This window comes from Podarcis raffonei, chromosome 3 (genome assembly GCF_027172205.1).
Source record: "Podarcis raffonei isolate rPodRaf1 chromosome 3, rPodRaf1.pri, whole genome shotgun sequence".
Classification (NCBI taxonomy): Eukaryota; Metazoa; Chordata; class Lepidosauria; order Squamata; family Lacertidae; genus Podarcis; species Podarcis raffonei.
In genome coordinates, this window is record NC_070604.1 from 22,864,763 (window position 1) to 22,880,787 (window position 16,025).

Below are 16,025 nucleotides of genomic sequence, written 5' to 3' on the forward strand. Positions count from 1 at the left end.
GTTTAAGAAATGTGGCTTGTATTTATAAGACATGTAAAGTGCACATGTTTCTTTCCACCCTATGACTGTAAAAATCTAAAACTAAGTTTTCTTTGCCAAGCATGTAGTAAGGGGAAACCTCACTTTATAAATGGTAGTTTCCAGACCTAGACATGGAAGACTGGGGATTTCTTAAAAATAAGGGTGATTTCCTAAAGCTTCACTTAAAATCATGAGACCTGCTTGGGTGTGCTTTTAAGTGCAAAACTTTTAAAAGAAGTGTGCATGCACACAAAAGCTTATACCCAGAACAAACTTAGTTGGTCTCTAAGGTGCTACTGGACAATTTTTAATTTTTTAAAAAAACCATGATATTTATAATCATCACATACTTTTAAAATTACGGTATTCACAATAATGTACAAAGGACTGCTGTCGTTCTTTAACCTAGCGTCATTGTATTGGTTCAGATGATCTGACGATTCTGTGTTCTACCCAGTCAGAAAAGTTGTATTGACAGCAAACTTGGAAACAAACCCATTGCTGAGTTGTTGTTTTTTTAGTACGTACTGCTGAAAACAAAAGCTAGATTTCCCTTCTGCTGGTTGCAAATCCTTTTCTTATCTGGCCGCCAGCATGCATGCTACAGCTCAAGCGCTTTAGAGTAAAGTTTAAGATTGTATCTTTTTGTATGCTATAGCTTTCTCATGACCTAACCCGTTTAAAGGAGCACTATGAGAGAAAGATGAAAGATTTGATGGCAAACACGGTGGGAGCTGTAGAGATTCAGCAACTAAAGCAAAAACATGAGCTGAAGGTAGCGTAGCTGATTTTCGTAACAAGCTAAAATGTTAAAATTATTGTTCTTCCAAACACAATGAACATGTGTTTTAATAAACAAAAGCTGATGGGGAAAACTGGACAGCATGTGTTCAAACTGTGCTGTCTGCATTGCCCACTGGCCTTAAAAGAACATTGTCAAGGACTTTTATGCCAGCTAACTTGCCTTTGCCCTACTGCTTATAACACTTACAAAGTGAAATGCAAAAGTTATTGCCCATATTGATTTTTTTTGTTTGTTTAGCTTCCGCTGTTGCAGTCTGATCCATATGGATGTATTATTGTGTCTATAAAGACAGCTGTAGTGGTTGTTGCTTCCAACAAGATCATATAGGTCTTAGCCCTTTTGGATTTTTGAAAATGAAATAAATGGGATTGCTTGCTCTACCTTTTTTAGGTTAAAATAATGTAACTGCTTATGTCAGCACTGCTATTATACAACATTATTTTATCCTTTTTATTGAGGGCAGGAAGAAAATAGTTTGCCACAAAGGGAGGGAAACTGGGTTGTATTCAGCTAACTTACTCAGAGTATGCCTGCTGCAATTAACAGCCATGGCTAATATAGATCTGTTAATTTCAGTGGGTCTGCTTTGAGAAAGTTAGATTGATACAAGTCACTGTGTGTAAATGCAGCCAAGAAGGGGATTATCCATGCTCCCTCCCTTAATTCTCTGATATATGGTGAGCTATGCATGATTCCCCCTCTCTTCTCCTGCATGTAAAGCAGGAAAGGGGTCATATTAATTTATGCTTGCTTGTTCATCTTGATGCCCTGCCTTCACCCCAGACAGTATGGAGTTAGTCATTAAAAGCATTTTAGGAACACAGTCTTACAATTCCGCAATACATTTATTTTGAGTGTGTCTTAAAATTTATGCTGGTAGATTCCGTGTCTTGATGCCGAGGGAGCTGAGTGCTCAGAAAAAGGCATCACATTTTTAACTTATTAAATACTGTTTGGATTTACATACAAAATTTGGATGGAATTTGTTCAGGTTCTATTAAGTGATAAGCACCATACATATATTGTATGGATGAATATCTGTATGCTTCCACAGCAAATCCATAAAGTATAGATTATCTGGGTTGTGTTTTTTTATAAAAACAACAACACACACCTAGAAAGGGCTTTGGCCTCCACAACTTGACAGTGTTCTTTTTAAGAGCAACTATTTGCATGCTCTAGTACCTGCTGCAAACCTCCGGTACCATGCTTAACAAGCCATTGAATTCCACCCTTACTCTTCACTGAACTTGTAGAATGTGTTTAATACTGTCTTGCAGATGCAAAAGCTAATGAGGGCAGCTAGGGAAGGAACCAAAGATGGACTAGAAAAAACGAAAGCGGCTGTGAAGAAAGGCCGGTCTTTCATTAGAACGAAGTCATTTATTAGTCATGGTGCGTATTGACTCTTTCTTTTCTTTTTTTAAAAAAGGTGTATGATCATCCTTTCTCATCCTGAGGGTTGCAGTTCATTGTGGGGCCACTTTGTGCCACTGGTGGGCAGGGCCAGGGTTAAAGGGGACAGGCACAGAGTGAAGAGATGGGACACACACACACACAATATTCAGAAGTTCACACACACGAAGCCTAACTAGCTTTCTACTCTCCATCTAGACAAGCAAAAGGCATTGTCAGAGTAGCACATTCCAGCCAAGCAAAAGTAGTCCAGGAGGACCAGGGTTGTGGGTCTGAGGTTCCCCATCCCTGATGTACAGCCCACTTCTCTGCAAATAAATTGGATTCATTTGTAAGCCAAGTAATGTAGATATTGGCCTGGTGTCACCTAAATAGCCCTGTTGACTTTGAAGCCATGCTGCTTGTATAACTTGCTACACCTTCTTACGCAGTTGTTCTTGTATATTGAGAAAGAAGAAAGTACAAAACAATGACAAAGAGAGGTTACATATGAATAGTCAAGGATAATGTTCTGCCTCTTTTTCTTGTTATTAACGCTCCTCTTTTAGGTAAGCATTAAATCAGGGGACGTGGGTGGCCCTGTGGTCTAAACCACTGAGCCTCTTGGGCTTGCCGATCAGAAGATCGGCGGTTTGAATCCCCGCGACAGGGTGAGCTCCCGTTGCTCGGTCCCAGCTCCTGCCAACCTAGCAGTTCGAAAGCACGCCAAAAAGTGCAAGTAGATAAATAGGTGCTGCTCCGGGGGGAAGGTGCGCTGCTCTGGTTTTGCCAGAAGCTGCTTAGTCATGCTGGCCACATGGCCTGGAAAAACTGTCTGTGACAAACACCGGCTCCCTCAGCCTGTAAAGCGAGATTAGTGCCGCAACCCTAGAGTCGTCTGCGACTGGACTTAACTATCAGGGGTCCTTTACCTTTACCTTTTTTAACACTCCTCTTTTAGGTAAGTGTTAAATCAGTCTCGAGTCCAGCTTGGTGCAAGGACCAGGATGTTACTTAACTACACTTACTGTGTAGACGTGGGCAAATGGTTCTTCTGAATGCACACTGTGATGGACTTTCTTCCTGGACATCCAGTGTCTTTTAGAGCTACAGGTCTTTCATTGTGGATGGTTATTCAGAAGAAGTGTTCATTGCATGAAATAATACTGAAGCAAATGCAGAGATGTCACAGTTAATCTCATCCAAAGAATATGTGTTTTTATTGCCTGCATCTGTAATATATATGTGAAGGAAATCTAGCATATTAAAATATTTCTGCAGACCATAGATCGACCTGCCTAGAAGAAGAGGAACTGTTTATTGATGTAGACTGTATGCATACAGAGGCAATCATGACACCGATGCCCGATGGATTATCGCAACAACAGGTTTGTGTGATGGCTGTTGAAACTGAACCTTCTTTCTGTGTCCTTTGTAGAATAAGTTGTGCAGTATTTGCTCATTAGAAAACTGAGGGTGAAAACCAAGTTGGTTCAAATGCAAGGATGTTAACACCCCTAAGTGGAGGGTTTTTTGGAGGAGAAAATGAAAAATGTACCTTCATTGCATAAATCATTACGATTGATTCTATTCAGTTATTTGCAGGCAGCACGTTAATATTCTGTATGCTGATTTCCTGTGATAGCGCACTGCAAAAGTGTTCAAAAAACAGGAAAGCCAAAATTGGTTTCATAAGTAACTTGCCCTAAACATCTCCCTATAAAGCTTTTGAGGCTCCACATATTGTAGAATTATTTGCCAAAACAACAACAAATCTTCACTGGCCACCTTGCTTACCTACTCATATCTGTGTTAGGCATTTCTGGCTTAAAAAAACTTTTGTGAAGCTTCACTTGATTCAATCTATACTTACCATAGGTGAGCAAGGTAGTTGTGTATAAGCTTTTACTTTGGATGTGGCTAACCTTTGGTCTTCCAGATGATGCACCTCAATTCCCATTGTCTCTGACTGTTTTCCATGCTGGCTGGGGCTGGTGGGAGTCTTGCAACATCTGGGCGGAACCAGATTTCCCATCATTGCTCTGCTGCCTGGTAGCAATTTTGGGGGAAATGTATTTAAACCTGCACAAGCTGCTGCTTGCCACAGGGTGGCATAATAGGATTCCTGTTTCCTTTTTTAACCACCAGTCATTGCACTTTGCAGATTACCAAGGCTATAAATGCTAGATCACTGAATCATTTTGGTTCTTAACGTTTTTAGTTCTTTGATGAACCAATACTGGGTTTTTTGAACTTAAAAATAATGTGAGATGCCTTACTTTTTTCCCGTTCATATTGGTCACGGTACGCAGTAAAAATATAATCATAGTGACCTCAAAATATTGTACCCAGCTTAAGTCACTCTTGGAGAACACTCATTGAAATAAATGGAATTAAGGTAGTCATGTGTATTGATTTCAGAGTATGATTTAATTGGTTAAAAAACTGATCAAGCAGCTTGGGCATTTGCCTTGGTTGTACTCTACAGCCAAGGCAACAAGGGGTGCCATATTTTGAAGAGCCAAAAAGAGAACACATCTGCTGAGTTCAGCTATGGGTCACTATGATGACTCTACCCATGAAAAAGAGGACATGTCCTGGAAAAAGAGAGGACATTTAGCAGCCTAAAGAATCCACAAAAACTTTGCGGCAATGTTGATTGCTGCTTCTCTTAAATAAAAATAAACAAAATAATTCAAGGAGCTTGAATAAAGAAATAAAGGATGCAGCCTGTTTCTGCAACTTTGGCACCCATTGCCTGTAAGTCAGGGAGGGGAACCTTTTAGTCCAGATATACGCCTGTTCTTCTGTCTATTGGAAAATGGACACAAATATAGTAATAAAATAAACTCGGTTTTGATCTTCTGTGTACATTTAAACAGTTAAGAATATTTGGTCATGCTGATACAATTATACTTATGAATGGAGTGTGTGTGTATTTTCTTTGGCTGATTTTGTTTTTGTACACAATATATGAGGTTTGTTTGTTTTTGTTTTGTTACCAGTCAGGTAAAGTGAGGTTTGTGCTCATATAACATATCTGTACTTGGGGATACCTTGTAAGGTTATCCCCATCATTGTGTATACACAAGAATGCACAAGGAACCCATCCTTGTGTATTCAAAAAGGTCATTAAAATAGGTACCGCCACCTGTTCTGAATCTTTGACGCCGCCATCTGCCCTCTTCCATGCAGAGAGAACAAGCTGTAATTCAGCAAAGTAACAGATCTGGTTAGCTATGTATGTGGGACTGCAGCAGTTGATTGCTTTTGGTTAAGGCTACCATCAGGCGACTCTGACTGCAAGCAAGAAGGCAGCGGAAGGTTGTGTGAAATACAGTGCTGTATCCAACTAAGTTATTGTACAAGTTCATCAACTTGTGCAAGTGCAATGGAATTACTTCTGCACTCCTCCAAATCGGGTCCCCCAACCTTCCAGAGCAAATTTGGAAGTATTCCTTAACCCCAGTTCTCAGTGTGTCATTCCTTGCGTGTGTGTTTTTTGTTGTACAGGTGGTGAGAAGATATATTTTAGGTGCCGTGGTTGACAGTGAGAAAAATTACGTGGATGCTCTCAAAAGGATTCTAGAGGTATGTCAATGCCTTTTGCCCTTTTATAACTTTGAAAGCAAATGGATCATTCTTTTGCTAGAAATAAGTTGTCGCAAATGTGTAATTGATTGCTGCTGATGTGTTTACTTATAATGAAAAACCTTTATTTGAATTATGGCTGTAACTACTTTATCCTTTTCTTAAAAAAAAAAAATCAGCAGTACGAGAAGCCTCTTTCAGAAATGGAACCCAAATTATTGAGCGAGAGGAAACTGAAGATGGTGTTTTACCGAATTAAGGAGATTCTTCAGTGCCATTCCATGTTTCAAATAGCACTGGCCAGTCGTGTCTCTGAGTGGGATTCTGTTGAGATGATTGGAGATGTCTTCGTTGCATCGGTATGTAAACCACCACATTTATATAAGTGGCCAAACTTGCCCTGCTGCTGCTGCCTGTTTGATTTAAGACTGAGCTTGGCAACAAAATTAGAAAACAGCTCTGGTTGTGCCAAGCTCAGTGCAGATCCTCATTGCCCCCGTGATAACCAGAGCATAAGAAGGTCAAAACATGTTGCCCACTAGCCCCTGCCTGTGTCCCCACATTGCCTGGCCTGTTGCCTGCTTCTCAGTTGCTTAGCAGTGGTAGCAGATGGAAAGTCCTTGCTTCGAACCTTCTGGTATGTAGCTGCAGCATGTCAGAGACACTAGAGCAGGGATATCCAATCTGGTATCCTATTATTGGACTCCAACTCCCATCAGCCCCTGCTAGCATAGCCAGTAGGAAGGGATGATGGGATTTGTAGACCAACAACTTCTAGAGTCTGACTACTGCAATGCGCTCTACGTGGGGCTACCTTTGAAGGTGACCCGGAAACTGCAATTAATCCAGAATGCAGCAGCTAGACCACATAACACCGGTCCTGAGAGATCTGCATTGGCTCCGTGGCTCCACCCCAATCGTTCAGCCCGGACACTGAGGTCCAGCACCGAGGGCCTTCTGGCGGTTCCCTCATTGTGAGAAGTGAGGTTACAGGAAACCAGACAGAGGGCCTTCTCGGTAGTGGCGCCCACCCTGTGGAACACCCTCCCTTCAGACGTAGATAATGTGAAGGAAATAAGCAGCTATCCTAACTTTAAAAGACATCTGAAGGCAGCCCTGTTCAGGGAAGTTTTTAATATTTAATGCTGTACTGTTTTTAACACTTGATTGGGAGCCGCCCAGAGTGGCTGGGGAAACTCAGCCAGATGGGCGGGGTATAAATAATAAATTATTATTATATATATTATATAGAGGGCATCATGCTAGCTATCCCTGCCCTGAGAAATGCAGCTTTCCCTGCATGTCCATACAAAGGACTCAGATACCTTAGAGGGGAGGGAAACAGATTAACCCAGCTCCATTATATTTGGGGTGCTGCTTTTGTAGTTATACCAGCAGGTGCCAGCTTAGTGGCTTGGGAAATCTCCAGAAAGATATAATTGCTGTCACAACTGCTGCTATTGCTGCCAGTTAGGTAAGTGGGAAGTGAGTTATTCTTGGCATGGACTGAAATGTGATACGAAGAACCCACAGGGACATAAAGCTCACCTCCTTTTTTCTGGCAAGGAGTGCACCCAGAAGAACCATGTATTCACGGTGTAGGTTTCTGCCTTTTGAAAGAACGACGTGACCTGATGCTGGCTTGGTTATCTGCACAGAATGGAAGATGGCAGGATCTCCAAGGATGTGCTCTCCAGGGAGCTAGCTTCAGGCACCGGACCAATTGGCAGGCCAACTCTGTTTTACAAAGATGTCTGCAAATATATGACATGAAGACTGACAACATCAACCCCACAGTGTGGGAATCCCTTGCAGACGACTGCAGTGCCTGGAGACAGACAGACAGACAGGTTGTGCATCCATAGCAGTGATCAGAGGACAAATGACCGCTGGGAGGAGCGCAGAAAGAGGATATGTCATGATACACCTACACGAGCCCAACTGGATGCTTTCATCTGCCCCAGCTGCAACAAAACATGTCTCCTCCATATCAATCTCTACAGCCACATCAGGCGCTGTAACCTTCCAACAGATTGACTTCATCCCCAAAGGCCCACTCCTCCCATGGTCTCCTGAGACAAATGCCAACAATATTTACATTTTCATCCCACTTTTTGTCATGGAATTCAAAAGTCATGTGCATAGTGGTCCCAGGCAGTTTCCCCTCCAGGCACTGTCCAGACCTCTTAGGCTTTTCAACACGTTTGTTAGTTTACTGCATAGTTTTTGAGTTGCTGAAGATGGGTGGAATTTAGGAATGTTTGGACTGAGATCAAACTACTTCCTCCCCCTCCCCAAAACTATGTTCTTGAATTGTCAAAGTCCTTAAGTACAGTACAATCTGGATTTAACTGCCATATAACTTCTGTGAGTCTTAAGTGTTGAATTAAGAGGCTGGTTGCTGAACTATGGCGAAGCGATTAAAGCTTGGTGCTCTGACGTAGATAATGCGAAGGAGCTAAAAGATTTCCGACTTTACTCTCTTTTTTATGTATTTCAGTTTTCTAAATCTATGGTGCTGGATGCTTACAGCGAGTATGTAAATAATTTTAGCACTGCTGTGGGGATTCTCAAGAAAACGTGTGCCACTAAACCTGCCTTCCTTGAATTTTTAAAGGTGAGTGTATTGGGCTTTTTAAATTCTGAAGTAGGTGGGGGCAAATAGGAGATCACAAACTGAGGGAAGGATCTGACTCTGTGGCTTCATTTTTGGTAGTTTGGTTTCATGGGTTGTCAAGGCAATTATGAATAACCAGTGTTCAGATTTTGGACTCAATTAATTTAATTCTATGGGTAATAAGTAATTCTATGTTCATAAGTAATGGTAAAATATTTACAGCCATCTATGCAGTATCGCTTAGTGAACTATTATCCTTTCCATGTCTAAAGCTCAGACTGTAAGTACCATTGTTTGTGTAGCCAAAATTGTACTTTTCACATGCAAGAGGGAGCATGCCCAGGGGTGCTCCAAAGTTCGCAGAAAAACATAAACTCCTTAAGAAAAGGCTTTCAGGGGGAACCTTCCAAACAGCCATGCAAGGCCTGAGCACACTCATAGGGTACAAATTGCTTGCTAACAGTGTGAGGTGAAACCATGGAGGGGGACTGGAATGGAATAGCTAGACTCTTGAACTTGAGAACTCCATGCTGCAACATTTTGTCGCGGGTCTCGACCTGTAGAAATCTTTTTGGCGAAGCACAATGTAAAAATGGGCACACAGTGGCCATATTAGCACATAATGCTGACCAAAAAACCATAGTTGGCTACATTGGACAGAGCATGGGTTGCATGCTAGTGCAGTCACCTTGAGCAGTCCCCCCCCACCCCCCGAGTTGAGAAACAAACCAGGGAATGGTTGGTTTAGCACTGCCTCCAAACAAACCATAATCAGAAGCTTTGCTTCCCAATCATGATTCGCTTGTGAGAAACAAATGGCAAGTGACACAAAATCACCCACTCCTTTATTTATTTCCCTACTCTAGAAAGAGAGAAGCAAAAGCTGTACATAGCTTATGCACTGGCTAATTTGCCTAATTGAGCCTCTTGGGCTTGCCGATCAGAAGGTTGGCGATTTGAATCCCCACGACGGGGTGAGTTCCCATTGCTCCGTTGCAGCTGCTGCCAACCTAGCAGTTCGAAAGCACACCAGTACAAGTAGATAAATAGGTACTGCTGCGGTGGGAAGGCGAATGCCCTGTTTTCCATCACGATGTTCCGCTGTGCCAGAAGTGGTTTAGCTATGCTGGCCACATGACCTGGAAAAGCTGTCTGTGGACAAACACCGGGTCCCTCGGCCTGAAAGCAAGATGAGCACCGCAACCCCATAGTCGCCTTTGACTAGACTTAACCATCCAGAGGTCCTTTATCTATATGTTATATGTGAATACAACTTTTACCTCTGTTATTAAAAAAAATGTGGTTGATACAAAGAAAGACTTGACCCTTTCTCATTACAGCAATGCCAAGAATCTAGTCCTGATAGAATTACACTCTATGGCTTAATGATGAAACCCATACAACGCTTTCCTCAGTTCATCCTATTGCTACAGGCAAGTGCAGTCTGATCATTCAAAGTACTTGCATGCACTGTTCATTGGTTACAGCTCAATGTTATTTGGCTAATTCTAAGTAAAAATTAAATGCACCATGTAATGTCCTATGCAGTTGTATTTTTGAAGCCAATGAGACTGTGTATGTTTTCATCAAGAAATGGTACAAGTATTACCCAATTTCATATACAAATAAATGCAAATGGTTTTCATGAGCAGTTTGAATTTTCCATCTGCTTTCTTTTGTATGCTGTTCCATATCCAGTTGCGAGCTCGAGAAGCAATTATGCAATGTACCTATTCATAAGAATAATATTGCAATATGACATGCAATATATCACCAGTGCCAAATGGATTCTTCAGGAAAATTGGAGGGGGCAGGGCAAGATGGGATGGAAGTCAAATGGCTGAACACCTCCTCAGTGCAACATATTGCTGCAGATCCTACTTGTAGTATATAGTTTCATAAGCTTTTCTTCCTCAGTCCTCCCCCGCTTCCACTGCTGGCATTAATAGCCTCCTGATAGCCTCCTAAATGGGACATGGGTGGTGCTGTGGGTTAAACCACAGAGCCTAGGACTTGCAGATCAGAAGGTTGGCGGTTCGAACCCTGCAACGGGGTGAGTGCCCGTTGCTGGGTCCCTGCTCCTGCCCACCTAGCAGTTCAAAAGCACGTCAAAGTGCTATTAGATAAATAGGTACCACTCCAGCGGGAAGGTAAACGGTGTTTCCGTGCGTTGCTCTGGTTCGCCAGAAGCGGCTTAGTCATGCTGGCCACATGACCCGGAAGCTGTCCCTCAGCCAATAAAGCGAGATGAGCGCTGCAACCCCAGAGTCGTCCACGACTGGACCTAATGGTCAGGAGTCCCTTTACCTTTACCTTTAGCCTCCTAATGCCTGAGCCATATGAACTCCATGTCTGTGAAAAAGATACTGCTAAGTTGGTCACCTTTTATTATAGAGCCATGACTACATGGAATTTGGTAGGGCCATGTTGCAAAATATCCTTTGGAACATAAAACTTGCCACAGAAATATGGAACTTGCCCAACAGTACAGAATCTATCAGGTGATGATCTGATGGACTGGAACCATTGATAACACTTCCTCATTTTTCCCCTTATGCAATACATAGATGCTGATATTTTGCACCCAAAGTATCAGTATTGTGTGGCAAGAGCAGGACAGGAGGAGCATAGCAGCCCCAATCTTTGCTCTGAGAAGCCTGCATGTTTGCTCATTTGCATGGCTTAGTGCTGCACATGCAACTGTGCCTGTATATTCGAATGTAATGTACAGCCCACAACATAGAAATAGGTTTAAATGGATTAATGAGCGATTGATAGGAAGCTATCATCCGGTTAAAATATGGCCTTTGCCTCACCCCTCCATGTGAAGAAGAGTTGTAAGAAGACATCTCAGGCTTTAACAACCTGGATGTGGATGGAGCTTTGTCAAATCTGGGGTACTAGGAACATTTCTGTGTGTGCATCTTTCTTGACATGCCAACCATATTCTCAGGCACGTGCTATAGGTGTACTTTAGAGATTATGATGGGGGGAAAGGCTTGACATTACTGCTTGGGTATCCTGAGATCATAAAAGAAAAAATCTTGACTTGTGCTGAAATAGTAACCGTAATAATTTGGGTTTTTTGGGGGGGGTCTTTTAAGGATATGTTGAAGAACACGACTAAAGGCCACCCTGACAGACTGCCTCTACAGATGGCCCTCACAGAGCTTGAAACATTGGCAGAGAAATTAAACGAAAGGAAAAGGGATGCAGATCAGCGCTGCGAAATAAAACAAATCGCAAAAGCCATGAATGAGCGTTATCTGAACAAGGTTGGAACAGCCATCCTTTTGCTCCTTCCTGATTTCTCTTGTAGAGGAAGTAGATATCAGACAAACCAGATGCCTTTCACATTGAGAGTGTGGGTGTCTATTTTTCCCCCCTTCCTGTGCTGGAAAATGGCATTTTGAGGTCATGTGTTTGGTTCAGTAGCACTGTGATGCTGACAAGCCATCTTCTAAAATGTACCATGTGGTTTGGGGTAGCAATTGTGGTGGAGATGTTTACCCACCAAGGTCAATAACTTTTTTTGTCTTTATCCTTCCCCATATCTTCAACACATACTTTGCACAAATGTATTTCTGTTTCAAGCAAACTGGAAAACACAACTACAGCCAGTACCTTTTAACCTTTCCTCCACTAATGTTGTGTAGGAAATATGTTTCAAAGGCAATTTTTCCTTTTTTAAAAAAATGGAGTTGGAAACTAGTATGAAATAAGTGGGCATGACATGAACACACCAAAAAAATAAGCACTTCTTCTAAGTCCCACTTACCCCATTGGGAAAGATTTAAACAAAGGCAAAAACATTCTTTTTTAATCAGGCCTGTAGATTTTTTTGTTTTTGCTGGTTTAAATGTATGTGTTAGCTTTTTGCTTAAAATATTGAATGCTACTTTGAATTTCCATGGCAAACAAGCGACTAATAATTTTAAATTTAAATTTATTTATTAAATTTAAGTTGTTGTTGTTGTTGTTGTTATATACTACTACTACTAATAATAAAAACAATAATGCTTCCATTAAGTAGAAAATAAGCGTGACCAAGGGAACAAGCAGGAGTCAGACTGGTGGGTTGGTTTGTGTTGATGAGTGTGCAGTGCTATGAGCCCTTCTTTTATACTATGTCTGTCTCCATTCAAATGCTAAAACATATTCTAAGGCTGGATTGAGCCAGCAGCGAAGCAAGCCGATTGGGCGCCTGGGGCGGTGCGTGTGCTCTGCGGCCAGGGGCGGGGCCAGCCACCCGCGGGACAGGGCGAGCCAGGGCAGGATGCTCCGCGGGGCTCCGAGGAGTCTGCCTGCCTCCTCCCACTCAGCCGCCCTACAGCTGAGGAGGAGCCAGCGGGTGGACCTTTTGGGGCAGCGTGGAGCCTGCGGGCGCCCAAGCCACCGTGTCACTCTTAGGAGAGATGTGTAGCTCGGGCACACTGCAGGCCCCGTGGTGAGTGCCGCCTGGCATTTTGTCACTCCTTTCAGTTGTGACACCTGGGGCGGCCCGCCCCCACCACACCCCCTTCCTCCACCCCTGGATTGAGACGGTATCATTTTTGCCTTAAGAACACCCCATCACAGTAGGAATCAACAGCTGTGGCCTCTGGAGTTGGAGTTGCCAACCTAAAGGCAAAAGGAGGGTTTAGGCAGCGGTTCTCAACCTGTGGGTCCCCAGATGTTGTTGGACTACAACTCCCATCATCCCTGAGCTCTGGCTAGGGAGCTAGGGGTGATGGGAGTTGTAGTTCAACAACTTCTGGGGACCCACAGGTTGAGAAAGGCTGGTTTAGAGGGAGCGTCTGTAGCAAAACAAAATTCTTGTTACTCAGTAATAATTGCAACCACCACCCCTTGACCCCATTCTCAAAGTGATTATTCAAGGAAAGTTGTTGATGAACTTGCATTGACATAGCCAAGGTTTTAATAAAATTTACAAAAACTGTTGTGCGTGCCTGATCCTGATTCATAGAAGCTTTAAAAGCAAAAAATAAAAACCCCATTTCTAGGAGTGTTATGAATTAGTCACTTTGGGGTTCTCCCTCTCGCTCTCTCTCTCTCTCTTGCAAAACTTCAGTTACTCAGCAGTGGGAACAGATGCCTCGTGCGAACTGATGACATGCTGGAAACTGTTTACAACGACAGAGGAGAAATCGTGAAAACCAAAGAGCGGCGGCTCTTCATGTTAAATGATGTACTGATGTGTGCGACTGTGAATGTCCGGTAAGATTCTACCTGCATTCTCTAAAACAGAGAGTGGGAGAGTTCCTGAAATTTGGCAGCACTGTTTTGTCTTTTTTTTTTTTTTAAATTGTGCTGATCACTGTGATGTTGAGGTGTTCCAGGGGTTTGAGGAGATAAATAAAATACCTATGGGAGATATCAAAAAGCACCTCAAAAGTGATCGCAAGCCATTGCAGGCACTGCACCCCATAAGCAGGGTATCACTTCCTTATCCTGGTACTCTGAAATCTTTGTGCCTTCTGCTTCCTCTATGTTTGTGCTTCAGAGAGATACGATCCCTCATAACCTTTCTCAAGAGTAGCCAAAATATGTAACTACAGAGAGTGCAACAAGTCCTCCTCTAGGCAGGTGGGCAGGGAGAGTGGCTTGGTTGCTGCTCCTGTTGCAGCTTAGCTGTGGGGTAACCTGAAGAGTGTGGGACACAGGTGGCGCTGTGGGTTAAACAACAGAGCCTAGGACTTGCTGATCAGAAGGTCGGCAGTTCAAATCCCCGTGACGGGGTGAGCTCCCGTTGCTCGGTCCCTGCTCCTGCCAAGCTAGCAGTTCGAAAGCACATCAAAGTGCAAGTAGATAAATAGGTACCGCTCCAGCGGGAAGGTAAATGGCATTTCCGTGCGCTGCTCTGGTTCGCCAGAAGCGGCTTAGTCATGCTGGCCACATGACCCGGAAGCTGTACGCCAGCTCCCTCGGCCAATAAAGCGAGATGAGTGCCGCAACCCCAGAGTTAGCCATGACTGGACCTAATGGTCAGGGGTCCCTTTGCCTTTTAAGAGATCTTTACAGCTGTGAATCTTAGGTACACTTGAGAGTAAGCCCCAACTTAATTCAGTGATACTTATGTCTGAGTAAACATTCATAAAACAGGCTGCAAAAGTGCCTGGCTTGTTTGGGAGCCAGATTGTTAGTGTCAGATCTATGATTTTATAGTCAACTCAGAGCGGAGTTATAAACTATTAGTATACACTGCAGAAAAGGAGAGACTGTGTGTGTGTGTGTGTGCATGCGCGTGCGCGTGCGCATCCATGCATGTGGGAGGCTGCATGATGTGCATGTTTGTTGTGTGTGTGTGTGTGAATTTCTAAGTTTTGTGAAGTGGCTACACACCGCTTTTGCATGTGGTTCTTGGTGGACTGGCCAAGGAGCAATGCTGCCCTAAGGCTGAAAAGGATATCTGAGAATGTGGAGAGAGAGAGGATGCAGTTATGCTGAACAGAAACTGTGTTGCTGTAACTGTTACACATGACTTTTCTGTTCTGCTGATTCTGTGAATATGGGAAGGGACCCAGGTCAGTGAGAGTGCATGCTTTTTATGTAGAAGGTCTCTTGTTCAATATCCAACATCAAGGGATATCTGCTAGAACTATGGCACTGGGTTAGATGGCTTGAGAATCTGGCCTAAATCACCTTGATTTCTGTTGCCCTTCAGATTGTTGTTGTTATACCCTGCCCACCTGCCTGGTTTTCCCCAGCCACTCTGGGCAGTAACTAGCAGGATAGTAAAAATACAAAAAAAATATCGAACATTAAAAACTTCACAGGGCTGCCTTCAAATGTTTTCAATAAAAGTTAGATAGTTGTTTATTTCTCCCTGTGTTCCACAGGGAGGGCACCACTACCGAGAAGGCCCTCTGCCTGGTTCTCTGTAACTTCGCTTCTTGCAGTGAGGGAACCAGCAGAAGACCCTCGGAGGAGGCCTCCGGGCTGAACAATGGGGGTGGAGACGCTCCTTTAGGTATACTGGGCCGAGGCCACTTACTCTAACTCAAACTCTCATCAGCCCTTGCAGACTGTTGGGAAATAATATGTGTTGCATTCCAGCAGCATTCTGAAGGATGCTGAGTTTGTTTAGACCTAACTCACTGTGAGCTGTTTGGCTTTTTCTGTGGGTGCGGATTAGAAAGTACCTTTTTGTTTGTAGATATTAACACTGTAATCATTCGTGTTTTGAATGTGGGAGATGTGGGACAGCTCTGTTTCAAGCCCTGGCATAGATTTTCCTGACATATACACATTCCATCTTTTAAAATAGGTCACCAATGCCCATCCTACAAATCCGATCAAATGGAATGAGGATTGCAGAAACTATTTGCATAATATAATTAGGCCATGATGCAGCAAATCTTTTTGCTCCATGTTTTGCAGATCACAGTTGGGCTCCTTCCCCCTTTTGTTTCTCCCATTGTTCACAAACAAGTGGACAAGTCACAGTCCATTATTCAAGCCCCATCTAGTGCTGCTAGGAATCTCGAGAGAGAGAGAGGGTTGCATGAGGGCGTAGGTGGCACATATTTACAAATGTAGGCTGAGTTGGTCTCTCATCACAGAGAAGCTCTATTCAGCAGCATTCCTATGGCAACT

The 16,025-nt window shown here is 43.2% G+C and overlaps 1 protein-coding gene across 1 annotated transcript in view; it reads left to right on the forward strand.

The window, feature by feature from the left end:
• ARHGEF10 (Rho guanine nucleotide exchange factor 10) overlaps positions 1–16,025 on the forward strand; it is a 101,621-nt gene that overhangs the window by 30,415 nt on the left and 55,181 nt on the right. Inside the window, exons 9-17 of the mRNA XM_053380813.1 lie at positions 680–796; positions 2,107–2,221; positions 3,503–3,609; positions 5,735–5,812; positions 5,992–6,171; positions 8,313–8,429; positions 9,770–9,862; positions 11,534–11,704; positions 13,501–13,646. Coding sequence (XP_053236788.1) covers positions 680–796; positions 2,107–2,221; positions 3,503–3,609; positions 5,735–5,812; positions 5,992–6,171; positions 8,313–8,429; positions 9,770–9,862; positions 11,534–11,704; positions 13,501–13,646 — 1,124 coding nt within the window. The remainder of the gene's footprint in view (positions 1–679; positions 797–2,106; positions 2,222–3,502; positions 3,610–5,734; positions 5,813–5,991; positions 6,172–8,312; positions 8,430–9,769; positions 9,863–11,533; positions 11,705–13,500; positions 13,647–16,025) is intronic.